This window comes from Apis cerana, linkage group LG6 (assembly GCF_029169275.1).
Source record: "Apis cerana isolate GH-2021 linkage group LG6, AcerK_1.0, whole genome shotgun sequence".
NCBI lineage: Eukaryota > Metazoa > Arthropoda > Insecta > Hymenoptera > Apidae > Apis > Apis cerana.
The window spans coordinates 13,076,423-13,102,725 of NC_083857.1; the positions used below are offsets into that span (position 1 = coordinate 13,076,423).

At 22.9% G+C, this 26,303-nt stretch overlaps 4 protein-coding genes across 7 annotated transcripts in view; 2 read left to right on the plus strand and 2 right to left on the minus strand.

Annotated features, from left to right (window-relative positions):
* Positions 1 to 78: 78 nt before the first annotated feature.
* On the minus strand, positions 79 to 10,397 carry LOC107994077 (transmembrane protein 131). 2 transcript variants are annotated; one of them, XM_062076442.1, is made up of 23 exons: positions 10,255 to 10,397; positions 9,488 to 9,552; positions 9,131 to 9,159; positions 8,593 to 8,676; positions 8,356 to 8,479; positions 7,836 to 7,949; positions 7,637 to 7,759; positions 7,377 to 7,540; positions 7,072 to 7,258; positions 6,824 to 6,932; positions 6,486 to 6,745; positions 5,858 to 6,274; positions 5,580 to 5,768; positions 5,348 to 5,489; positions 4,742 to 5,123; positions 4,445 to 4,660; positions 4,104 to 4,243; positions 2,694 to 3,940; positions 2,273 to 2,600; positions 1,713 to 2,140; positions 1,430 to 1,637; positions 1,064 to 1,245; positions 79 to 873 (listed from the first exon to the last, which is right to left on the minus strand). In XM_062076442.1, exons 1-23 carry the CDS (start codon positions 10,346 to 10,348, stop codon positions 784 to 786), a joined length of 5,322 nt encoding a protein of 1,773 aa, XP_061932426.1. In that variant the 5' UTR covers positions 10,349 to 10,397; the 3' UTR covers positions 79 to 783. The 2 variants fall into 2 exon arrangements, with proteins under 2 accessions (XP_061932426.1, XP_061932425.1); XM_062076441.1 differs by having other exon boundaries at positions 5,261 to 5,489.
* LOC107994164 (RNA-binding protein 28) lies at positions 10,340 to 14,849 on the plus strand. The gene is made up of 12 exons (XM_062076484.1): positions 10,340 to 10,481; positions 11,263 to 11,331; positions 11,408 to 11,550; positions 11,655 to 11,823; positions 11,916 to 12,202; positions 12,272 to 12,609; positions 12,780 to 13,116; positions 13,184 to 13,352; positions 13,498 to 13,715; positions 13,820 to 13,969; positions 14,044 to 14,409; positions 14,568 to 14,849. The coding sequence occupies exons 2-12, from the start codon at positions 11,319 to 11,321 to the stop codon at positions 14,682 to 14,684; spliced, it is 2,307 nt and encodes a 768-aa protein (XP_061932468.1). The 5' UTR covers positions 10,340 to 10,481; positions 11,263 to 11,318; the 3' UTR covers positions 14,685 to 14,849.
* A 256-nt stretch (positions 14,850 to 15,105) lies between these two features.
* Positions 15,106 to 23,939, plus strand: LOC107994177 (probable cytochrome P450 301a1, mitochondrial). 2 transcript variants are annotated; one of them, XM_017050965.3, is made up of 11 exons: positions 15,106 to 15,703; positions 17,161 to 17,366; positions 17,700 to 17,946; positions 19,132 to 19,248; positions 20,003 to 20,079; positions 20,652 to 20,847; positions 20,965 to 21,124; positions 21,275 to 21,444; positions 21,673 to 21,751; positions 21,881 to 22,078; positions 23,444 to 23,939. In XM_017050965.3, the coding sequence occupies exons 2-11, from the start codon at positions 17,168 to 17,170 to the stop codon at positions 23,549 to 23,551; spliced, it is 1,551 nt and encodes a 516-aa protein (XP_016906454.1). In that variant the 5' UTR covers positions 15,106 to 15,703; positions 17,161 to 17,167; the 3' UTR covers positions 23,552 to 23,939. The 2 variants fall into 2 exon arrangements, with proteins under 2 accessions (XP_016906454.1, XP_061932470.1); XM_062076486.1 differs by having other exon boundaries at positions 21,881 to 23,632.
* Positions 23,397 to 26,303, minus strand: part of LOC107994078 (probable cytochrome P450 301a1, mitochondrial) — a 4,544-nt gene continuing 1,637 nt past the window's right edge. For both annotated transcript variants that reach the window (XM_062076487.1, XM_062076488.1), the window contains 9 exons: positions 26,231 to 26,303; positions 25,749 to 25,865; positions 25,497 to 25,573; positions 25,092 to 25,293; positions 24,733 to 24,895; positions 24,471 to 24,640; positions 24,274 to 24,352; positions 23,941 to 24,138; positions 23,397 to 23,785 (listed from right to left, as the gene is read on the minus strand). The exon at positions 26,231 to 26,303 is cut by the window's right edge and continues 306 nt beyond it. In XM_062076487.1, the coding sequence (XP_061932471.1) occupies positions 23,678 to 23,785; positions 23,941 to 24,138; positions 24,274 to 24,352; positions 24,471 to 24,640; positions 24,733 to 24,895; positions 25,092 to 25,293; positions 25,497 to 25,573; positions 25,749 to 25,865; positions 26,231 to 26,303 (1,187 nt within the window). In that variant the 3' untranslated portion in view covers positions 23,397 to 23,677. The remainder of the gene's footprint in view (positions 23,786 to 23,940; positions 24,139 to 24,273; positions 24,353 to 24,470; positions 24,641 to 24,732; positions 24,896 to 25,091; positions 25,294 to 25,496; positions 25,574 to 25,748; positions 25,866 to 26,230) is intronic.

Here is a 26,303-nt window from a genome sequence, read left to right on the forward strand (position 1 = left end):
AAAATTATTAAATATTATAAGTCACTTTTTTAGAACATTATTTATGAATATAAGATTCAAATTATTAAAACACAGCAATTACCAGTCTTGAAGAGTAGGTACACATTTTTATTTTGTTTTGTATACATCACAACTTTGTAAAATGTTTTGAAAACTTACCAAAGAAATTTCTACAAGTCAAGACTATAAAAATCACAGTTCTCACTCGTTCCAAATAACTTAATTATTACTTCTTTTTATGTAACATCAAGACCAACATTCTTTGAGTATTGTGATTATTTTTCATTTATATTATATAGAAAATATAAAAAAAAAAACAAATAATCAAAAGACAAAATTCACAAACTAGAAACATTTTTGCTTTTAAAAATTCATTTTTTTGATTATTCTATGCTTCATTTATTATTTCCAATTCAGACTTTAGTTGGTCATTCTAACTAGAAATCATAAAAAAAACTTGTGATTTCAAATCAATAATGATTCAACATATCATGCTAAAATACCAATAATATAAGTCAATAAATGATAACATAAAAATTTAACGAGTACAAAACAATTTTTTTGTCCAAACTTATTCATATTATTATGCGAGGTACTATTCAACAACATATCACAAATATGCAAAAACATGAATAATAACAAAAACCAGCTGGTAGTTTAAGCGTTATCGATCACGAAAGGTGTTGCTAATAAATATATTATTACTTTCGATATTAGAAAAAAATTGCTTTAACCAGGTCTAGATATCACAAGATACAATATCGAAAATTTTTGGAAACGAGATTAGTCTTCATGTTTTTTTTTCCAAGACTCTGAAGATGATGGCGTCCATATTGTACTGAGTGAACGAAATGGATCAAAACCTGATCTTTCCTAAAATAATAAATAAGATATAAAATAATTATAAAATATAAATTTCATAATAAATATATATAATAAAAATAATATAATAAAAAATATAATAAATAAATAAATATATATAAAAAATAAAATATTTTAAATAAAATTATTTTAAAATACAATGAAACCAAGATAAATATATAAAAAATTATTATTTTTTTACTTGTGTATCCGTTTCTGTTTGTAATGAAGATAATTGTGAAACTACAGGTGGCGTAGCTGCACCCCATGGACCAGCAGCCCATACACCCCCTGTATTTATTCCCCAAACACCGCTTCTTTCTTCTCCTACTGCTGCTCTAGTATATAAGGGTTCCCAATTTGTTTCAACTGTTACCCAATTATCTATAAATTTATAATAATTTGTTAATTTTAAATTAGAAAAATATCATATTACTATGATTATGTAATATGAATTTTTATAAAAAAAAATTTATTTGATATAATATATAGATTTATAAATTAATCACAATATTTTATTTAAATTAATTCGAATTTTTACTCAGATTATCATGTATATATTTTTCACCTTTTAATGTATCTGTTAGCATTGGAGGTTTTTCTGAAGATTTTGGCGATTCCAATTGAAATCCATTTGTACTATCAGATAATAATTTAAGCATAGGATTATTGTCTTCCCATAACTGACATCGTGTATCTTCTTCTGGACTTTCTAATTCCATTAATGGTTCATCAGTTTCTGGAAGATCATCATATGGAATCAATTCTCGTTCGAACTAAAAAAGGAAAGTTCAAATTATAACTTAATATCAATATTATATAACAACGAATTCAATTGTCTTTTAACTTGCCGGTGGTTCCGTGAAGGCATTTATGAAATAACTATTTGAATGTTGCGAACTATTTTGTATCTTCAATGAATCATGACTGAGTGGCTTTTCTTTTTCAACAGATTGAATACAAAGAGATGGAGATTTTGATATCATTCTGTATTCTTTCGTTCTCGATATTAATTCTTGATTCGATTGCTGTTTCGTATAATCTAAATCTTTGGTATCATTATTGAAGACCATTGGTATATTATGCGTGGTTTGAGTTTTATGTAACTTATTTAAATTCGAAAACGGCGAAATATTTTCTTGATTTCGTGCTACGACATCGCTAAATCTAGCTCGATTTTCACCCCAACATGATGGTGGTGGTGGCAATGGAGTAGAAATTGCTCCTAGCGTACGTATTGAATCTTCTTTTTGATTAACATTTCCATTTAATGTTGTTGCTATAATAAAATAAAATAAAATAATTAATCAAAATTTCATTAAAAGTTGTATGAATGTTTCTTTGTTAATTTATTGATATCTTATGTTTATATAAAGATTTTATATATAGTTATATAAGAGATTTTATATACTTTTTATATGTCCTTTATCAATGCCCCGACGTTTTTGAGATGCTTTATCTTTTCTAGGAGGATTTTTATTTTGCCGAGGTAATTTGAAAGATGACTCAACCGTACGTGTTGCATGAATATGATGTTTCATAGTAGATCTTGTATTTGTTTTCCATCTATTTGGATTATTATGTCTTTCTTTATCATATTCATCATCATCACAATCACCTTCATAATTATCTCTATAATCTACACATGGCACAGAAGTAATTGATTGGGGCTTAGTCTTTTTAGTTACATTACTTTTTCTTTGTAATTTATCAGATTTTCCACAAGATTGATCAAAATTCTATAATAAATAATATTTTTTATCATAAAAATATTTCGTAATTCATAAAACAAATATATATTAATTTACATACAATTTAAACAATATTCTTACCTTACATAGGGGAGAATCATCTTGAACAGAACTTTCCGTTGTTGTAGATGATGTTTCTTCTTCAGAAAGATGAATGTTCCTTTGATTACTATTTGACTCGAATTTTTTGAAAGATACATGACCATTATTGCTATTTCCAACAGTAGTTTGTTTTTTTTTATTATCTAATTTATTATTTCGAGTATTATTAAGAAGTCCTGTAGTATCAACTTGAACTTCATGATCGACCAGCTTAGTTTCTGTTTTAATATTTATTGTTTGATTAGACTTTCCTTTCCTATTCGTTACAGGACTTGTCTTCGTAAATGTATTTATAGTATATTTTTTTTCTTGAGTTCCTTGAATATCTGAAAACACATTTTCTGCAACACAATTATCTGTTTGAACCTCTTGTACATTATTTTGCTTTTTATTATTTCTTTTCTTGGCACCAAATGTAATATTGCTTATAATGTTGCTATTATCTAATGTCGATTCTTCGCATCGTTTAAAGGACAATATATCTTTCGTCTCGGTATCCAATTTAAATCTGCGTTCCTCATCTGCAGACCAATCAGGAATTTTTAATCCTTTTTGTATATTATCTTTATCCTTATATTTTTTTACATTCATCAATGCCCAATCTGGATATTCCTCTCTTTTCACTATTTTTTGTTTTTCTTCATTTATTAATTTCTCTTTTAAAGAAATCGAATCTTGCGTTGAATGTAAAGGCATGTGTGATAATAGTCTTAAATCTAGCGGTGGTTGAACTGAACTTTCTCTTGAAAAGCTAGCTAAAGCTCCCCGTAATATTCGATCCGCTTCAAGAAATGAAATTGCGAGAACACATATTAACAATATTGATGAAAGACTTATAGCTGCCCATTGCACTGCATATTCCCATGAGGGTCTCGCAAGTACAGCTGTGCAAACTTCCAAAGAATGTGGAGGAAGTGTAGCGAGTAAATTAAGTATTACTATGCCATCTTCGATATCACTATCAGAGCCTAAACTTGTAGATATCAAAAGTTTTCTTTCGATACGTGACAAAGTGAAATCTGGCGTAAATGCTATTTCCACTTTTTTCGTGGCATTTGGATTCAATTTAAATGGCATGCAATTCAATACCTTGAAACCATATCCTTCGCAACGTAAGCCGTTAATATAAAAATCGTAAACTTCTATAGGAAGTTCTCCTGTATTTCTTGCCATAAAAGATCTCTTAACTGTCAGATTTGGAGCCGAATTTCGTTTAAATCGTTCTCCTATTATTTAGAAAAAAATTCATCATTAAATAATTTTTTCCAAACATTATTTTATTTGATATATTTGATTGATAATTTATTAAATAAATAATAATTTTTGATAAAATGCTTGCATTTTCCATTCTGCTTAATCGATAGAATGAGGGCAAAGAAACGTACATACGTTCACAATCTTTAAGATGTTTATCCGCAAGTTCAAATAATAAAGGTGTAGTAGAACCTGGTTTTCGATTTCCAAATCTAAATTGTGCATTTGCTCCTTGTCCCATAACACGTAATACTTCCAAAATAGTCATATTATTTCTACAATTATTGGAAACGAAAAAAATTTATTATTCATTTTTTCAATTTTAATGAATTCAATACAAAATTATTGAAACAGTTATTTATATATAAATATTATTTTATATTATTTATTTAATTTTATTATAATTTATTTAAATTTATTAATTTATTATATAAATATTATTTTATATTATTTATTTATATATAAATAAAATTTACCTAATATATAAAAGTGCAGATGATAAAGATGCTGAGAAAGGTGTATATGATATTTGAATAGTTCTTGATTCAGAAGGTTTTAAATATAAAGGAATTGATTGTGATGCTATTGTAATATCCCATTCTCTTTCAAATCTTTCTTTATCTGCTATACTTTCTTCTAGTTTGAATTCTTCTGCAATTGTAGATCCACATTCTACACATGTAAATTTAAACCTATATATAAAAGCATATTAATATAAATATGATATATAAACGATATCTTATATATTTTCATTTTATTCAAAAAGTACATACTTAGCAGGTAATGAATGATAAAGTCTTGTTCCTTGTGGATAATTCCAATCCATAACTAATTGTATTATTAAAGGATTGATGCTTGGATTATATATTTTAATTGTATTATGAGATGTATTTCCAATTTGTGTCAAAGGAAATACTAAAGCGACTTTATTTTTACTATTACCAAAACCAGTCAATAAACTGGGCCAATGTGGTTTTATATTCAAATAAAATTTGTGCCCACGAACTTCTGTTGTATCTAAGCGCATCGTAACATTATCCCAAGAACGACCGCCTGTAGAATTAAGAAAACGTGTGTATCTAGTATTTAATAAATTTAAGTCAGAATCTCTTGTATGTGAAGGAAGGGCCAAAGTATTCAACCACTGTTTACCAGCTGCAATAGAATATAAGATATTTTTTAAATAATATACTTAAATTTAAACAAAAAAAAATTGTATTCAAAATAGCATTAAATTAACATTAAATTAAAAACTAATAATATAAAAGCATATAACAGAATAATTAATATACCATTACTATCCAATGATAAGCCTAAATAACAATAATGTTTGCATGTCACTGATGGTTCAATTCTTACTGAACCAATATAATTTTCACCTTTTGTTATAACAGGCATTGATGCTTCTTCTAAAGGTATATATTTTATTCTATTATCTTTATTCATAGGTGTGATTTGAGTTACTTGCATGGGTTTTACAAATGTTGAATATACCTTAACTTGCTGTACGCAAATTGACCCCTAAAAAGTTATAATAAAAAAAATTAAAAAAAGAAATGTTTATAAAAAATCTTTTTGTAATCACATTTATGAAATTTTATAAATATTTACAGGAAAACAATCCGTAAAAATAAGTTTTTTCAGAGAAATTCTTCCATGTGCAACACGCATATAAACTGGTAAAATAAATCTTTCATAAGTTGTCCTAACGAATACATCACCCACAATTGTATCTTCCTCAACTATCGGAGTTTTTACTTTAATTTTAAAAATAGCTAAATGACCAGGTTTTATGTATTGCTAAAATTAAATAATTAAATATTTTATTAATTTTATAATTTATAATTATTAGATTATTATAAGTATTTTTCATAACTATTCTTATTTACATTGCCTGTATGACTGCATACAGTTATATTACGAAGTTCTTTATCTAATAAATCAGCTGGACCTCTTTGACAGCCCATAAGTTCTAATACTGCACCAGGCATGTTAACTCCCCATCCATGTAAATCTATGTTAATTGGATTTTGATTTTCCAAAGCAAAAATAGCTTCGTTTTCAGTTCCACTTCCCACAGTACCAAAATTCATTGTACCCTCATCATTTTCTCGTTCTTCAGGAACAATTTTTCTTACTTTTCCATCATAACTTAATAATGGAACTTCAGTTACAGAAACATTTGAATGAATTAAAATTGATGATTCCATTTTCACATTATCAGTTTTCCTATCTTTTGCGAGTTGTAATGAAAATATATTCACTTTTTGTTCTGGTTTTATTACTCTTGGAATAAAATTTTTTATCTATAAAATTAGAAATTTATATTTAATTTCATAATTAATTTATTATTTAATTAGTTAAAAATTAATTATATATTATTTATATATTAATTAATTATAGTAATAATTATTTATAATGAAGTTTAAGTAAACTACATTATTAAAATTTTAATTTTCAGTAAAATGTTTTTTTGAAATTTTGTATTATTATTTAAACTTTAAAAAATCCACTTACTGTAAAAACTGTTTTTACATGTGATGACATTGTAACATTTGTAATAGCTAATGGTAATTTAAATTTATTAACAACGCTAAAATTTCGTGTTTGATTAGATTGGAGAGAACAATAATGCGTAATTGATGCGTTTACTTCTAATCCACCTTGTAAAACTTGTGCTATCCATGGGATTGTTAATTTTTGACTAGAACCACCCGAACCTATAGCTTTTATCACTAATTTTCCTTTAAAATGTTGTAATTCTAAACCAGTCTTCCCTAAAATCAAATATATATATGTATATCTTATAATATACAATGTAAATATATCTTATTATATAATTTAAAATTACATACAATCATAAATTAATGCTCCTATAGCAATTGGTATATCAGTATCTCCTGGAATTACCGCTTGCTCGAAATGAAGTTTTAATGCTTTAGAAACTGGTGTACTAATTATATTCTGTAAAATATACAAAGAATTACCATGATTTAAATTACCATGATTTATATATATATATATATATATATATATATATATATATATATATATATATCATAAAATAAATAATTTTTTAATTAAATATTTAAGAATTATTTACCATAACTTTTATTGGCTTTTTTGCTGAATTTTTCAAAGCAATAGGATATTGAATAGGAGGTTGTAATGAACCTCCCATACCTAAATTGATTACTCCAGAACTCCCACCCCAATGAAGACCAGCACCACTTTTCACTTCAACTTCGACTGTTACAACAAGTACTTCTGATGTATTATTTATTTTAAGTCTATAATTAAGGAAAATATTAATAATTAAAAATTATATATTTAAATAATATTAATAATTATTTAGAATAGATTAAAATGAAACTTATCTCCATATTTTATATACATAAGCATACAAACCTAATATATGCAGTATGGTTTTTTTCTGTGTAAGCATTAAAATGTAGTCTTATGATAGGTTTTGTTTGATATGGTGGGATTTCCCATAGTTCACGTGATCCTTCTGCTTCTCCTGATGGCAATTCTAATTGAAATTCTCCACCACTACTATATACCTCTAATACCTTTTTAATTAAATATAAAATACAGACAATTGAAGAATACAAAATAAATAAATTTGAAATTTTTTAGTGTAAAAAGTATAAATATTAAATACCTACTTGTAAAGCTTCTGCATGTGGATTGTGCATATATATAAGTGGAGTAAATGTTGCATTTAAAGGTAATTTAACACCTACTACAGGTCTGAGTCGATATGGACTACTGACACTTATTCCTTTTACCTGAAAAATAATTCTTAATAAAGAAAAATATATTTAGAATTTGCAATATATATAATATATTATATAAGTTGGTTACTTGATATTTCACAGTTCCATCTGCTGTATGTATAAAAAGATGTGTATCAATATCACCTTCTTCACGACCAAGAAAAACAACATCAAATGTTGTGTTCCTCAATGGTGGAATTACCTAAACAAATTAAATTATAGTAATGCATAAAATTGATTGAATTTTATTTCTACTTGCATGATTTTATAATTTTATTTACTTTAATTAATACTTTAATTGTAAAAATAAATAAATAAATAAATAAAATATTATAAAATATTATAATATAATTACTTAATTGATTTCTTTAGATAGTCTCTTCAAATATTTTCGTATTTTTTAAAATTTAAATGAAAAATTATACAATGAGAATTAACAAATAAATATTCAAAATTTTAAATTAAATAAAACATTTAATTATACTTCATATAACTATACATTACTACATATAAAATACTTACATTCATATATATTATTATTTATATTAAAACTATGTCAAAAATTATTTAATAATACTACATAAAAATTTGCATCATAAGAAACTTACTTTATTTCGAAAAAATGATGAATGGAAATGACGTGTATTTCCAGATATTGATAAAAGATGGATTGTTTTATTATGATCTCTATTAAATAAGATCACAGTTTCTTGATGGGGTATACCAAGTTGTCTAAAGAAAAAAAAATCTATATTGTATATATATTCATTTATATTAATATTATAATTAATATATATTATAATAATATAATAATATAATATAAATTAAAATCAAGACTTATGTACCTCTCTTTAAAGTCCAAAATATGTGGTTCAAAATAAACATAAGATAATGAATCTTGTGTTTTATCTTCCTCTGATGTTGTATCCCTTAAAAAAAACAAGTTTAAATTTTATACTGAATAATAATTTTTACAAATATATTTATAATAATTAAAATTAAAAATAGGAAAGATATAAAGAAAAGTAATTTAAAATTAGAATAAAAAATCAGAATAAAAAATATAATAAATAATATAATAATATAAAACATATAATAAAATATAAAATTTAAAAGCAATCATTAAATATATTATTTTAATTAAATAAATAATATAATTGGCAAAAATATAATATATATAATATTTTGAATTATGTTTATATATTTTTCATGATATAATATTAAGAAAAATTTAAAAATTTTTAATTATTTTTTTGTATCATTTTATTATTTCTTATATTATTTTATATATATTATATATAGTAAAGTCAAAAAACAAAAAAAAATAAAGATTTTCCTTATTTTTATTTAATATTACTTTAATGAGTATTTTATTATGCTTACCCAGCTCCCTGTACTGTATTAGTAAAATCCTATAAAAGAAAAATTTAATATTATATATTTATAAAATTAAATTATATATTAAGAAATATATTTTATTAAATAATATATATTAATATATGTTACGTTAATTATTATATTAGAATATTTAGAAAGAAATAATATTTATTATATAATATAATAATAAATTTATTTGTAATAAATTTCTAATATTTTCTGTATTTTTTTATCTATTTAAAAATTTCATGACAAAATAAAATAGAATAATTTTGTTTATGAATACCTATTTAATTTAAGAATTTTTATTTGTTTATTAAATTTTTATAATATAATTTTTTTGATTTTACTAATTCAACTAACCTTATGCATAGATATTGGTATGTTGTCCAAAAGATATTGAACATCATTGTCATCCTGTACGAAGGCTATAAAAAATATTAAATAAACTTATTAATATCATAATTAATATAATTTTCACATATGATATATTTTACAAAAAACATACAAATAATCTAACTATATTATAAATTTCATAATATTATTTCAAAAACTTATGTGTTTTGATACAGTATATAATAATCATTATTTAATTATTATTAATTATTAATAGGAAATATTGAACATGTATTTTATTTCTATAATGTTGAGTTTCTCTGCATATATATAACATAAAATTTTTACAAATATTTTCTTATTTATGTTTTAATTCACAATATTATATCAATATTTTATTTATTAAAATATAATATCATAAATATTGTATGTTTCTGTCATTATAATTAACTAATATATCTATAATATGAAGACAATTACAAAATTGCAAAAAAAACTATTTTATAAATATTAAAATTAATTTATATTTTAAAAACGCAAAAAAAAAACTATTAATTAACATAACGTAGTATTTTTATAAACAAGTAAGTATAAATCTTTAAATTTTCTTTAAAGAATAAGAATTTGATGACTTTTGAAAAATATAAAACGTAATATTAACATAAAATTATATTTTAAGTAAAAAATTCTTAATAATCTCTTAATTCATTGAATAACAACACAGAAACATCATTTAAGATATATATTATTGTGATAGAAAGAAGATAATTAAAATAGTATAAATATATACTTACCATTATTGTGCCCATGTAAGGACGGTCGAATTTGTGACGTCAACTCGAAAAACGTTAACAAGACGATACAATAAAGTACTTTTAACTCAGTCATAATAATAGTTTCACTGTGTTGTTTGCTGTTTTGTCTTTAGCAGAAATGAAAATCCGCTTTCGGCCATACTTCTGTCAGTATCGAATTCTGAAGTATCGATTGTACTTCCGTCCAATTTGAAACCTTTCTACAGGTAAATTTCGTGTGACTAATTCTGACAAAGATAGATTATATATACTATCTTTTATTGTTATGTCAATGTATAATTAATATTTAATTTCTAATTTTTATATCAATTTCTTAATTAATTTACTTTTTCATAAATAATTTAATTTTTCCCAAATGCAATTGTGTCTTTATTCATTGATTATGATTTTTCATCAAATAAAATCACAATTTTATAATTAAAATTAATTTTTAATTCTATTTTGAAATATATATTATTATTTTACTATCTTATGTTTATATACTTATATTTATATTAATTATACATTGATTTTTTAAATTATATTAAATGAATATAATGTGCATTCAGTTCTTTATTATATATTTGAATGAATTTATTTTATATAATTTTCTTGATTTATACATTTGTGAATATGTAAAAATAAATTATAAATAACATTTTGTAATTTAATATAAATTATCCAATCATGTTACATTACTTATTTATTATATCATTACTAGTTTTTCGAATACTTTAGTATTTTATATTTTGTATTTATTATTTAAAATTAAATAACTATTTTTTTAAATTTTTAAAAAATATAGGAATATAATTGTTATATTTATTATATTTTAGAAACAATATTATTATTATTTAATTTATTATAAATTTTTAAATTTATAAGTTTCATATATATATATAACTATTCTTATAATATACTTATAATACACGTGATACTCTTAACCTAAAAAGTAAACGATTCTAATATAATGTTAATAAAATTATTTTATGTTTCATAAAATTGTAGATATCGGAAATTTAATTATAAAAAAAGTTTTAATAATTCAGAAGTAAACATTCAATATGCGGAATATAAGTATGTAATATATATATAATAAATTTTAAGAGATTATTATTAAATTAATACATGTATAAATTAATAAATAAAATAGGTAGAACTGATAAGAAGAAACTTTCTTGGATATATAGGAAGAAAACAAAATTACAAAAATCAAACGAATCAATACAAAACATAACTGATAATATAGATGAAAATAAGAAACCTAGAATTATTGTTCGTAATATACCATTTAAGGTTATGCATTTTTCATTGTATAATAAAATTGTGTGAAATTTATATTATTATATTTTTATTAAAATATAAATATATTTATATTTTTTAATTTATTGTATTATTAGGCAACTAAAGAAGATATAAAAAAGTTATATGAATCATTTGGAGAAATTTTAGAAATAAATTTTCCAAAACGTACTGATGGTACATTAGTTGGATGTTGTTTTATTCAATTTAAACAATTAGAAGATGCATCAAAAGCAATATTTAATACAAATAAAAAAGAATTTCTTGGTAATATTTTAATAAGAACTATATGATTTCAATATTAATAATTAAATAATTATTTTTATATATATAATAATACATTAAAAATATATTTTTAGGTAGAATAATATCTAGTGGTTGGGCTGTTTCAAAATCAAGATATTGCGAAAAATTGAAAAAAGAATTAGAAAATTTGAATGATAAAGATCATCATATAGATCAAAATGGAGAAAAAAATAAAAACGAAATATATAAAAATAAAGCAAAAGAGAAAAATATTGAAGAAAAGAAAGATCAATCTAAACAAGAAAAATTGTTATATGCAAAAAAGGAAAAAAGAAAGCAATTAAAGGAAAAGAATCGAAAAAAAAGAGCAAGAGTTGTAGTTAGAAATTTATCATTCCAAGTAAGATTATGTTAAAGATTTATATTGATTTATTTTTTTTTAAATTTTAATTTTTTATTATGATTGCAGGCAATGGAAGAAGATTTGAAAAAACATTTTTCTCAATATGGTACAATAGAAGAAATTAAAATTTTGAAGAGAGAAGATGGTGCAAAAATAGGATGTGCATTTGTTCAATTTGAACATGTACAAAGTGCAGCTAAAGCTATACATTATGCAAATTTAAAACCACTTTTAGATAGACCTATTATAGTTGATTGGGCTATACCCAAAAATAAATTTTCTAAGAATAATTCTGAAAATATAAATCAAGAAGATGAAATAAAAGTAAAAGTAGAAGTAGAAAGTGACATAGAAGATAATATAGATAATATAAAAAAATTAAATTCAAATGAAGAATTAAATAGGTAAATAATTATTTTCATTATTATTAATTATTTCATTATAATTCATATCTAAAATTATAATTTTAATATCTATATTTAATATTTAAAATTTTTATAAAATTAAATCTGAAAGGATAATTTTGTAAATTTTTTTTTTATAAATATTTAATATTAATATATTTCAATTACAGTGAAGATGAAAAACATGATATCGTTACAGAAAATGATGAATTTGGTATTTATGATGATTTAGAGAAAGTAGAAATAGAAAATGATGAAGATCAAGAAAATGAAGAAGAAGAAAATAAAGAACAAAAACAGCTGGATATAAAAGAAATAAAACATCCACGTTTCGAATCTCATGATGTTTCTGAAGGAAAAACTATATTTTTAAAAAATGTACCATTTTCTGTAAAGAATCATGAATTAAAAAAATATATGGAACAATTTGGGCCAGTATATTATGCTCTTGTATGCATAGATTCACTGACTGAATATTCAAGAGGAACAGCATTTGTTAAATTTAAGGTAATTTTTTTTTAAATGCATTCAAATTTTGTAATAAATTTTAAATATATTATGTAAATTTTATCAGAAAGTTGTAGATGCTGAAAAGTGTTTGTCAGCAGGAAATAAATTACAAATGGAAGATCAAATACTTGAAGCATATAGAGCCTTAGATAAAAATGAAGTTGAAAATAAAGAAAATTTAAAACAACATAAACAAAAGGATTCTAGAAATTTATATCTTATAAAAGAAGGAGGTAAATATTATAAAAAAAAAAATATTTTTATTTAAAGACATACATAAATATATATATAAATATACATAAATACATACATAAATATATATAAATTTATACATTATAAAAATAGAAATTAATTAATATATAAATTTAAATTTTTTAGTTGTATTAGCTGGAAGTTCAGCTGCTGTTGGAGTTTCAGCAGCAGATATGGCAAAACGATTACAAATAGAACAGTGGAAATCACAAATATTACGAAATTTAAATATGTTTGTATCAAGAGTGCGACTCGTTGTTCATAATTTACCATCTACATTAGACGATTTTAAATTTAGAAAAATTTTTGAACATCATGGTCCTCCCACTGCGATCATTAGAGAGGTATTTATTAGAGAATTTAAATTATTAAAATTTAAATATTTAATATGAAATAAATATATCTAAAATTTAAAAAAATGCAAATATTTAAAATAAATTTTATAAAGGCACGTGTTATGCGAGATATAAAAGACGTGGATATTAAAGGAGTGGGAAAATCGAAAGAATATGGATTTATTTCATTTACGAAACATGAAGATGCACTTCAAGCTTTGAGAAATGTGAATAATAATCCAAATATATTTACTTCCAATAGGGTATGTATATAAAATTTCAATAATATAAATATAAATTTTTATAAAATTCTTGTATATCATTTTTATTTATTTAGAGACCAATCGTGTCATTCTCGATAGAAAATCGGATTATGATAAATGCTAAGCGAAAAAGACTTGAAAAGAGTCGTGAAAATAATCCTCTTTGGACGGGAAATAAAATGAAAAGAAAAAAAGAAAATACGAATGAAGAAGTTGCAACAAAGAAATTAAAAACTGAAAATGTAGATGAGTTTAGCAAAAAACCATATGCTGGAATGATTGGAAAACCTGGTGTAAATAAATTGCGATCGAAACATAATTTAAAAACTCAAGCAATAGTGCATAATCGAACTATAAAAAAAGAAAAAAAAATTAAAAAATCATCTAAAAAATTAGATATAAAAAGAAAACAAAAAATTAACGATAAGAATAAAATCAAGGTAAATATTTTCAAAATATCTATATTATGTATTTATCTTTTTTTAAATTTATTAAATCATCTATATTATATTTTTTATAGTTTATATATATTTCATATTTTGTATTAATTATTGTATTTTAATTATTTATATTTTTTAATACTAAATTTTTTTTGTAGCCAAAACAAAAGACAAAAATAAACCACAATGATATAAATTTGGAAAAACTTGTAAATAAATATAAAGATAAATTAAAATCGATAGAATTGAAAAAATCTAAATGGTATGAATCGTAGAATCTAATTAATATTATTATTATTTAATAATAATATTTATTAGATATAATAATATAAATATAATAATATTATTATTTTATGATAAAAAAAATTGTATCAAAAATATGATTTCTATATACATATAGACAGTATAGTAATAATGTTCAATAAAAAGATCGACAAACATTGTTGTTATTATTTTATCATTATTTTTACATTTTTTATTTTCTATTTTTAATTATAAAAAATTTATAAATTATATATAATAAATGAGACAAAATTTAGAAAGTAATTTTATAGTAATTATAATTCTTCCAATAATTGATGTTCAAAATGAATAAAATATTAGTGAATAATAGTGAATAAAATAGAAGTGAATAAAATTATTTTATGAAAGAGAAAAAATTAATTTAAATATTGAATCTTTTTTTTTAATTAATAAAAAAGTTATGTGTAATTAAATGTAAATTGGTATTATAAAAATTTTATAATTTGTATCATAAATATATAAAAATAATAGAAATAAAAATAACAACATACACGAATTTGGTGAAAATTTGAATTATCATTTATTATTATTATTCACTTATTATCATTTTAAAAATTATCTTTCATTATAATTAATTAACTTCATTAATTTAATAACGGTAATAATAACTATTTTAATAGTTAACGGAAACTCTTGAAGAATAAAAGGGCAGGTTGCGCACTTGTCTCGAACGAAAGTGTTCCCATTCAAAAGTGGTTCGTCGTGCATGATACATGTATATACATTGTCAAGTTAAATAATAATAGCAGATAATTATAAATTTTGTACCACTGTTTAAAAAAAAATAAATATATATAAATAATAATTTTGCTGATCATAATAATGTGGCTCGTATCTTTGATATAAATAAATGTGCAAATAAATAAAATTAGTATTGTGAGTGGAAAACAAATTTAGTAAAAGAAATATATTTTTAATATTAAAATAAATAAAAATTATTATTGTGACTGGAATACAAATTTCATTCCACAAGAACTATATTTTTATTTCGGTAAGTATTGAAATTTATTAAAATTAAATCTTCGTATATTTATAATTTTTATCTAATTTTTTTCATTAAATTTTGTAAAAATAATCACAAAGAAAATTTAATCATAAAAAAATTGGTATAACATAAGAAAAATTATTCTATGTATTTTTATTAACTTTTTATCATTTAATTAATGCAACGAAATATTTTTTTTCTTATAGTTTCTCTTAAAAATTTTATTTGCTTACTAAAATTATAATATTCAATATGGACAATTTGCTATTTCGTGAAATGAGTTCTATGAACAATATTATTAGAAAGCACGAAATAATTATGTACTTAATAAAATGTCATCTGAAAGAGCTTTCGCGGTTTTTACAATGCAATTTATGTTTTACGTAGAAAATAATCAAATATTGAATATTATCTTATTAGCAATATAAATAAAAATATGATTTTGAATTATTTTTCAAAAATACTATTAAAAGACATTAAATATATAATTTCAATGTTTCTTTAATATAAATATTTATACACGTATATATATATAGGGTATATTAATACACGTATAAAAGGTATTAATATATTTGTGAAATATCTTGAAAAATTCTAAAGATTTCTAAAGATCAAGATCCGGAATACAAAAATATTAAAATTTATTATATAATATCTATATTTTTATATAAAATTATAAACAATTTAATAATTGAATTCAATAAAAAATTATAAACACAGTGTAATGGAGATAGAAGATAGAGGCCTATTTTATTTTTCTCATTTTGTTTCATCTTCTTCATAGAACGTAAACTTCAATTGATTATAACTTAATAAATAAGATTTATGCGATATTTTTCTATATCAAAATTTTTTGATTTGTTTTGAATTTATTGTTTTAAAATTGACTTTTCAAAGATATCTTACAAATATAATAACATTATATATTTTGCAAATTCTAAATGCTTTTCTTGATAAGATATTATTGATCAGTATTATTTCAAGTTTCGATATTTTAAATATTTACATTGTATTAATACGAATAACATGTCCCTATTTCTTTTATCATAACATTTGTTATATTTTACCAATTTTTCTTCCATATTTTTTAAAATTAGAAACTGTTAAAAGAGCTTATTTTTATCTATAATTTTCATTATTAATCATTAGAATCATACGTAATTCTGTATTATTTAACAATAATGTCTACGATTGTTAACTTCCACTGAATAAGAATATCTTTAATTCAATTTCACTCCTATTTAGTAATTTTTCTCGATCCATTTTTAGACTAAGAATAAAGTGAAAATCAGAGCATTGATTAAGAATATATTACGTATATACTTCCGCTTTAGCAAAAAAACATCTTAGAGTAAATCGCAAATATCATGAATATTTATTAAATACAAAAAATAATAAATAATAATAATTAATAAGATTAATAAATAATAATAGCATAAACTTATGAAATTTTTATGTTGCAGACTAAAAATGCAAATTTTAAATTGTAAATTCACTAGATTGTTAAAAAATACTGTCAAACAATCAAATAATATTATAAAAACATTAGAAACTTTGACAACAGAAGTTGAAGAGCAAGATTGGTCACGGTGTCGTCCTTATTCCGAAATTCCTGGACCTAAACCTATTCCACTTTTAGGCAACACATGGAGATTTATACCGTTTATAGGTATATTATAATCACATATACATTTATGTTATGAAATTTAATTTTCAAATAATTAAATAATTTTTCACAAAAATATACTAAAAAATATTTAATTTTTAATTATATTAATAAAAATAATAAAACAAAATAATAAAGAATAAATTATTTATGGAATTATATCTGTAGTATTTATTATGCATACTATAATTATACTTTGTTCTATAAATATAAATATAACTTTGTTCACATATAAATACATAAGCATATACACATATTAATGTAGATATTTTGGAGAAAGAAAGTTTTACGTGACCATTATATGTAATATGAATATATCAGAATATTTTATTTCAGGTGATTTCAAAATACAGGCAGTGGATCAAGTATCAAAAAAATTATACAAAGAATTTGGAGATATTGTAAAAATAGAAGGTCTATTAGGCAGACCAGATATGGTATTCATCTATGATGCAAATGAAATCGAACGTATTTTCAGACAAGAAGAGAGAATGCCATACAGACCTTCCATGCCTTCGTTAAATTACTACAAACATGTGCTTAGAAAAGAATTCTTCAAAGAAAATGCCGGCGTGATTGCTGTGTAAGCATTGAATAAATTTTTTTTTAAATTAATAGAGTAGAATAGTAATTACTTTATTAGATTATTAAATATTATTTGATACAAAGTACTACTTGTAATAAATATAAATTACGTTATAACAAAATTTATTAATTATAATAAAAATTATTAAAATAGTGTTGAAAATTTTGTTGGAATTTCAATTAATTTTTATGTTATTTTAATTAATTTTTATTAAATTTAATAATTTTTTTTACCTTTTAATTTTATTTGCTTTTATGAATTCTCACATCACGTTTGAAATCTCATTATAAACTACGCATAATGGTCAATATTGAAATTACAAATCTTTTAATGGCGTTGCTTAACTTTTCATTTACCATTAGGATAGCAAATATTTGCTATGAATATTTAACTCGCGCTAAAGCGATGTGTTTCGAACGTGCTAGAATATCATTGCTAAAATATATGCACTTTTATATACACTATGCACACACTTTATCATAATATCCTATCAACGTTTATGATATACTATATACATAATTTACTTATCAAAATTTACGGCAATATATTTTTTAGCTCAAAAAAAAAAAAAAAAATGATAGATCCTTAACAAAAGATCGGAATAATAAATTATAATAAATGTACAATTATTTTTATTGAATTAAATTTATTACAAAATTATTATAATAAAATATATATATATTATAATAAAATTTATTATAAATAATATTATTATTAAATTAAAATACTTTAAGAACACAATTAACACATATAATAAATTATTATTTATATAACTTATATCAAAAGATTAAAACATAGAAATATTTTGAAACATTCAAATAATGGATTTAATGTTTTTTTACATGCCATATTACTTGCTAGAAGTATAAATCTTATGCAATCATAATTTTATTACTTATTTCCATATGATAATTTGCAATGTTACAACTATATTATATCTACATTAATTCTCTTTTTAATACCATTCTTGTTTTTGTTTCAACAAAAATTCTCATTACATTCATATTTTCTACTTATCTGAATATTTTTGTAATCGTATATTTTTTTTTTCATGTAGTAATATTTTTCTGAAATGATAATTATATCGGACATAAATGCTAATTATTGTTAAATTTGTTAAAGAAAAAGAAGAAAGAATATTTTCAAATATAATATGGATACTAATGAAAACTATTATTGCAGACATGGTGAGAGTTGGTACAATTTCCGCAGTAAAGTGCAACAAGTAATGTTACAACCGAGAACTGCAAGAATGTACATTACTTCTATGGAAGAGGCAAGCTTAGCGTTTCTTGAAAGGTTTGCTTGAGAATAATCATCTTTATGAACTCAACCTTTCACTTTTCCCTTCTGGTATATTTTTATCAATTTTGCTCAAATAATCGTATCCAATATATTCAATTCAAAAATTTCTTATGATTTTTTTGACCTAATTTAGAAATATTAATTAACATAATTGAATGATTATTTTATAAATTTTATATAATTTATAAGGGTTATCAAAATAATGTAATGAAGGAAAAATAATTTTACACGTAAAAATAAATTTGAATATAAGAAATAAAATTTTTGTTTAATAAAATTTTTGTTTTCGAAAAAAATTATATTCGAAAACTTCACGAATATTTTTTACGAATGATTTGATTTTTTCAAACTTATAATTTTTTTTCACGAATATTTAAAATTAGTTAATTTTATACATGGAATGCATTTAACAAAATTTTCACATTTGTTTTATACAAGATTAGAAATGGAAACTTGTATTCTTTTTTTCGATTTATCTTCGTTTGTGAAGTCATTTCCTGTCTGGTTATATAACTCATCCTGAAATACCTTCTACTAACATTATTATACTTATTGACCTAAAAATTTTTCAATAGATGTTTAAAAAATATTAGTAATAATTAATATAAAATATAAGTATAAATATGAAATTAATATAAACTAGTTAATAGTAATAATTGATAATATAAAATTTACATAAACTTTTTACAGTATTTATAATATAATGCTATGATACAAATATAATTGTAATTATAATTGTAATTTTTAGGATCGAGAAAATACGTAATAAGAATGACGAAGTACCTGATGATTTTCTAAATGAGATTCATAAATGGTCACTGGAATGTGAGTAATGAATAATACTATTTAATTTCACTTTATGAAATTTATTACTATTCTTTATCTATATCTCAAATATATTCAAATATACATTTATTAAAATTTATATTTATATTTATATTTATTAAAATTATACATTTTTATATATATTTTCATATACATGATATAATAACGAAATAAAAACTTAAAACTATTAAAACATAAATATTAATAAGCAAAAATTGTTTTAGTCTTCAAATCTTTTTCTATTTAGAAAGATAACTCGTATTCCATTTATTCATTTGTCATTTTTTAGGTCAGTCAAAATGGAAATAACGGTATAATGATCTAGAATTCTTTTTTCTCAAATATTCTTCGCTTAAATTTCTTGTATCGTTTTTTTTTGTAATCATAGCTTTCTTTTCCTGTTTCTTAATCGCGATTAAATTACAGAGCTCTGTTTGTATGTAGTAATATAAAAAGTGTAATTATCGTATTATAGGTTTGTTGAATTTAAAAATTATTAATTATTTCGTTCAAATAAGATCGAATGTCATTCAAAGCGTTTCTTTCTTTTTTTTTTTTTTTTTTTTTTATAGCTATTGCGCGTGTAGCATTGGACGTTCGACTCGGTTGCTTGGACGATGACGCTAACATAGAAACTCAACAATTAATCGATGCGGTTATCACGTTCTTTAAGAACGTAGGAATATTAGAATTAAAAATCCCATTCTGGAAATTATTTAATACTCCTACGTGGTTGAAATACGTGAATGCTCTCGATACCATATTGAGGTAAATTGAAATAAAATGTATACAAATGATTAAGTTAAAAAAATTAAAGATAAGTTAAATTAATTAAAAATAAATTAAATAAAAAAATGAAATAATATTCGTTATTCTTACTTTCAGTATAACGTCTAAATATACAACGATAGCTCTTTCGAGGACAAAAGAAGCAGAGAAATCTGACAAAGAACCGTCTCTGCTGGAAAGAGTTTTAGCACTAGAAAACGATACGAAATTAGCTACGATACTTTCTCTTGATTTGTTCTTAGTTGGTATCGATACGGTAAGTTAAATAATAATTTTAATTCGATATATATATAAAAGAAAACACTTATCAAAGAATCGAAGTTGTAAAAAAATATTTTCAAATATTATTTTTTTATTTTATCAACAATATTGGGAAATTCATTGAAATTTCAAATTTTTCTTTAAGACGTCCAGCACAGTTGCATCAACGCTCTATCAATTAGCATTGCATCCTGATGAGCAAGATCGTGCTTACAATGAAGTGTGCAGCATCCTTCCGGACAAAGATGTGCAACTCGATGGGAAACATTTGGATAAATTGAAATATTTAAAAGCATGTATTAAGGAAACGTTAAGGTTCGTTCTTAAATCTTTAATCTTCTATTTTTATCCCATCTTTATCCTAAGGATAATTCTTTTGAGAAATTTGCTCAAATCTATTTTATTAGTAGATTTAAAAATAATTAATTTCTTCATATCCATCTATTTATCATGAATAATTTAAAGATAAAACTATTATTTAAGATAAAATTTTCTTTCATTTCTTTGTATATTAATATATTACATAATTGTTGTTTTCACCAGGATGTATCCGGTAGTTATCGGCAATGGACGATGCATGACCAAAGATACAATGATCAAAGGGTATCGCGTACCAAAAGGCGTAAGATTATTGTCAATTATTTAAAATTTAATCGAGCTTATTTTATCATAAAATAATAATATCATTTTATTATTACATATTAACATTTTCTGTGATACTTATATTATAACAATAGAAATTACTTGACAGGTTCAAGTGGTCTTTCAACATTACGTCATAAGTAATCTTGACAAGTATTTTCCACATAGCGACAAGTTCCTTCCAGAGAGATGGTTTCAAAGTGACGGTGTGCGTCATAGCTTTGCCTCACTTCCGTTCGGTTACGGAAGAAGAATGTGTCTTGGTCGACGTTTCGCTGAGCTCGAGATGCTTGTTGTAATCAGTAAAGTAATTAGTTTTGATAATTATTTTATTTATTTTTATCAATACGTTATATTTGCTCATTCCATAATTTCGATTTATTTTTCTCAACTTGCGATATTTCTCAATTTCAACGTATTTAATCCTTTATTAACTAAAAAAGTATAATATTATTAATTAATATAATATAATTAAAATTAAAAATAACTTAATCTTCATTTGAAAGTGGTAAAGAAAAAAGAGTAGGGTTTCATTGTTTTATGACCACCTGGTTAATGCTTACCTTTAAGTATAGTTACCGTTAGTTTGTCAAGCTATTATTACAGTAAATGCTCATGGACAATGAACAACTTGGCCAGCTGGATTTATACGATGTACCTATCTTTTATCTTACATTTTGTCACGGTACTCTGTAGAATTACTTGAAGTGTATGGGATTTGAACATAAGCTTCTTTTCTTTTTTCTTTTCTTTTTCTATTTCAACTTAAAAGAATTCAAGTTTCATTAAGAATTAACAATAAGAAAATATTTTTATTTGTGAAAAATTTCAATTCCATCTAAATGTTAATAAACATATTGATATAAAAAAAAATATAATGCAAGAAAAATATTTACATGTTATATCATAGATACTAAAGCTTCTTATACATAAATGACAAATACTCCACATAAAATTTTAAGTTTACAGATTTTCTTTACAGATAATAAAAATAAAATTAATATTAAGATATTATATATATCTAAGTTATCTAATATAATAAATTAATTATCTCTCTATTTTATGATTCTTCTCTTTAATGATTCTATGAAGAGAAAAGGAATATTAAAAAGTATCGAATATTTCAATTTATATTCTTCGCGGGATTGCACAAACCATCGTAAGCTATGCGCATGCGTATCCATTTAAAATTCGGTATAGGTTTATCTTTTATTTATGGCGGATGGTTATAAATATAATGAGCTGCATCATAATTTTTCTGGTAATAATTTGAACAAAAAAAAATTTTTGGATTGAAACATCGTAACAAATATATTTTTAGAATTTCCTTGCATTTTATGCTCACATTTGTATTTCTTTGTTGGCTATTGAAATTAGGATATAGTTCAAATAAATATGCTATTTAAAAAATAGAAATTATCTATAAAAAATAAATGAAATTGTTTTTTTAAATGTTTATTTAGAAAAAAAATATAGAATGATTTTTAATAGTATTCAATATATTTTTAACATCATAGAATAATTTTTAATAACATTTCTTTTTTTTTAAAGAAATATTATGACTTCTATATTTCATTTTTATATGATATTATAATTTAAAATTTAATTAATTATCAAGCACGTAATATGGGTATTTGCTTGTAATAATGTTATTGACAATTTTTTATTTCAGATTTTACAACGTTACAAAATTGAATATCATCATGAGAAATTAGAGTATTATATAAATCCTATGTACACGCCTAAAGGATCCTTAAATTTAAAATTTATTGATAGGTAATGTATCAATTTATATACAAATATTAATATACAAAAATTAATAGTAATACGTTAATAATAATAAATATTAATATAAAAGAAATTTTGTAATTTTATCTCTATTATATCTATTTTAACGATTTGATGACTATCTTGGAAGCACTTTAAATTTTAATTCCCCGTCAGGTGCATACATAAATGTAACTTTATATTTAAGTGGTTTATGATGGTATTCCAATTTATAAGATCTTATCAGCTGAAAAGAAACAATGTTAATATACATTTCATATTCCATTAAATAGTAATAATATAATTTCCTATTTTATTATAATTTTTATTATATTTTTATATTTATTCTACTATATATATATATATTTTTTATAAAAATTAAAGAGATTTTTTAATATTTACCTTTGCGAGTAGAACTTGTATTTCTAAATCGGCAAATCTCCTACCCAAGCACATACGTGCACCATGACCATAAGGTAGTGATGCAAAAGGATGTAAAGTCTTAGATTCTTTCAGCCATCGCATTGGCTTAAACATTTTTGCATCCGTTACATATTTTTCCATATTTCCCGTTACCACGGTTGGAAACACTACTTGTACCTGTAATAAATAATAATAAAAAATAAACAAAATACAAATATAAAAACTATCGATAGGATTATAGATGCATTTAAAACATTGTAATGCCACAAATATATCTTTTTTTTTCAAAGATTTTTAATTGAAAATACTCACTCCTTTTGGTACTTTATAACCGCAAATTATCGTATCATTTTGCAATGTTCTACCGTTTCCAATTACCGTAGAATATACTCTAAAACGAATAGAAATTCACATTTGATGAGAAAACTGTATTTTAAATAATATATAATTAATTTTGACAAAGACGCGACTATTTAATATGTTATTTTTATAATGATGATCAATAGTACCGAAAAACTTCACGAATAAAAGCTTTCATGTAAATAGCTTTATCCAGATGATTCATATTAAGGGGTACAGATGGATCAGGAAGAATTTCCACAAGTTCCTGATAAATTTTTTCTTGTTCCTCTGGTCTGATTGCCAGTTGATACAATATTGAACAAACGGCCATGGAAATCTATAATAAAGTATTAACATTTAAATAAATGAACAAATTAATTATATCGTATAGTGCAATGTAATGAAAAATTAATAATTTTCTTCGCTCACTGTGTCTATCCCAACCAAGATCAAATCTAAGGCGAGTATATAAGCTATTTTAGGATCACTTTCTTTGGCTAGAATTCTTTCCATTAAAGACAAATCATACTCGTCAACAGCTTTTTTCGTTTTCAATCTCTCCATCGCTGCGTCGATGTATTTCATACATACTCTGGAAAAAAGGAAAAAAAGGATATTCATTCTTCACAATTTAAAAATATTAAGAATTTTTATATCGAATAATTTTGTGTATATAATTTTTTAATAGAATATTTTAAATAGAAGAAAAATTATAATTATAAATTATGAATTCAGAATTCGTAATGGGAGATACTTAAATTCGAGTTAAATTTGAAACTTAAGCTTACTCGATGAAGTAATCCATGTTTCGTACGTATCTTGACCAGAGAAGGGTTGGCACGTATCTCCAGTAAGGAGCTTTTAATTCCAGTATAGCTACGTTCCTCAAAGCAAACTTTGCCGCATCGATGATCTTTTGGGGCTCCGAATCCAACGTCAGATTACTCGATAAGCATCCTAATCTCACATCAAGAGCAACGCGCCCTATACCTGTACAATTTAACAAAATATTAAAATAAATGTAAAATATTTGTGGAGAAGAAAGAAAGAAAGAAAAAAATTAAATTAGAATTGTACAATTTAACAAAAAATTAGAATAGATATAAAATTTTTCATTGTGGAAAAGAAAAAAAAAAGAATTAGGAATAATAGAATTTATAAGATTCATTTCAATTAGAAATTATTGTACCAACACTCTAAAGCCCATTTATGTATTTCATTATCAAAGTCTCCTGGCACCTCTCCGTCCTCTCCTTTGATCTCTTGAATTCTGAAAACAATGAATCAATCACGTAATTTTAACGTTCACTTTAATATAACATCATATAAATATTCGTATAAAATTCTTACTTACGTCATTATTTTTATTAAAAAAAAAAAAAAAATAGTTCAAGCGCAATTGAAATATCTTCGAAATACAATGACACGAACGGTACACAAATCACCTTTGTATAAAGTCAGACGTAACCATCTCAATAGGTGTTATGTATTTCCTCACCGTCTGCGGTTGTAGAACAGGTTTCTGTACTCTCGTACGAAATTCTCTCCATGGTTCACCGTGCCTATGAAGTATTGTAATACTTTATGCACTCGTCATCTCTCTCTCTCTCTCTCTATATATATATATATACATCTTCGCTATACGACTAGTTTTAGTCAAGGTAAACAACAAGGTATGCATTAGCATCGTAAAAAAGATATTGTCATAAAATGCAATATGTAAGTTTATATACAAACAATTTTTGGTGTATATAATTAATTTCATGCCGCGTTCTACGTAGCAAGAGCAAACGAAAATGAAAAACCAAATTTTTGAATATTATTATCGGGATTGCATTGAAGCGCAAAAATAGATACACAACGGATCTTTTTTCCTCATTGCGCGTGCCTTATTTATATTTATATTTATATTTATATATATACATACACTCCAACTACACCGGGTAGATTTCCAAAAAAATCTTTCCTCACAACGCTTTTGTAATGCACAAGACACGGCA

Bases quoted from the DNA above. Each gene is read 5' to 3' on its own strand.
- LOC107994077 (XM_062076441.1), bottom strand. From the start codon at position 10,348: ATGACTGAGTTAAAAGTACTTTATTGTATCGTCTTGTTAACGTTTTTC. The intron at 7,259-7,376 runs GTTTGTATGCTT...CCTTAATTATAG, and splicing joins AACCATACTGCATATATTAG to ACTTAAAATAAATAATACAT. The intron at 1,638-1,712 runs GCAAGTTAAAAG...TTCCTTTTTTAG, and splicing joins ATGCCTTCACGGAACCACCG to TTCGAACGAGAATTGATTCC.
- LOC107994164 (XM_062076484.1), top strand. The intron at 12,610-12,779 runs GTAAATAATTAT...TTTCAATTACAG, and splicing joins TCAAATGAAGAATTAAATAG to TGAAGATGAAAAACATGATA. The intron at 13,353-13,497 runs GTAAATATTATA...TAAATTTTTTAG, and splicing joins ATATCTTATAAAAGAAGGAG to TTGTATTAGCTGGAAGTTCA.
- LOC107994177 (XM_062076486.1), top strand. From the start codon at position 17,168: ATGCAAATTTTAAATTGTAAATTCACTAGATTGTTAAAAAATACTGTC. The intron at 20,080-20,651 runs GTGAGTAATGAA...TTTTTTTTATAG, and splicing joins TCATAAATGGTCACTGGAAT to CTATTGCGCGTGTAGCATTG. The intron at 21,445-21,672 runs GTTCGTTCTTAA...TGTTTTCACCAG, and splicing joins TGTATTAAGGAAACGTTAAG to GATGTATCCGGTAGTTATCG.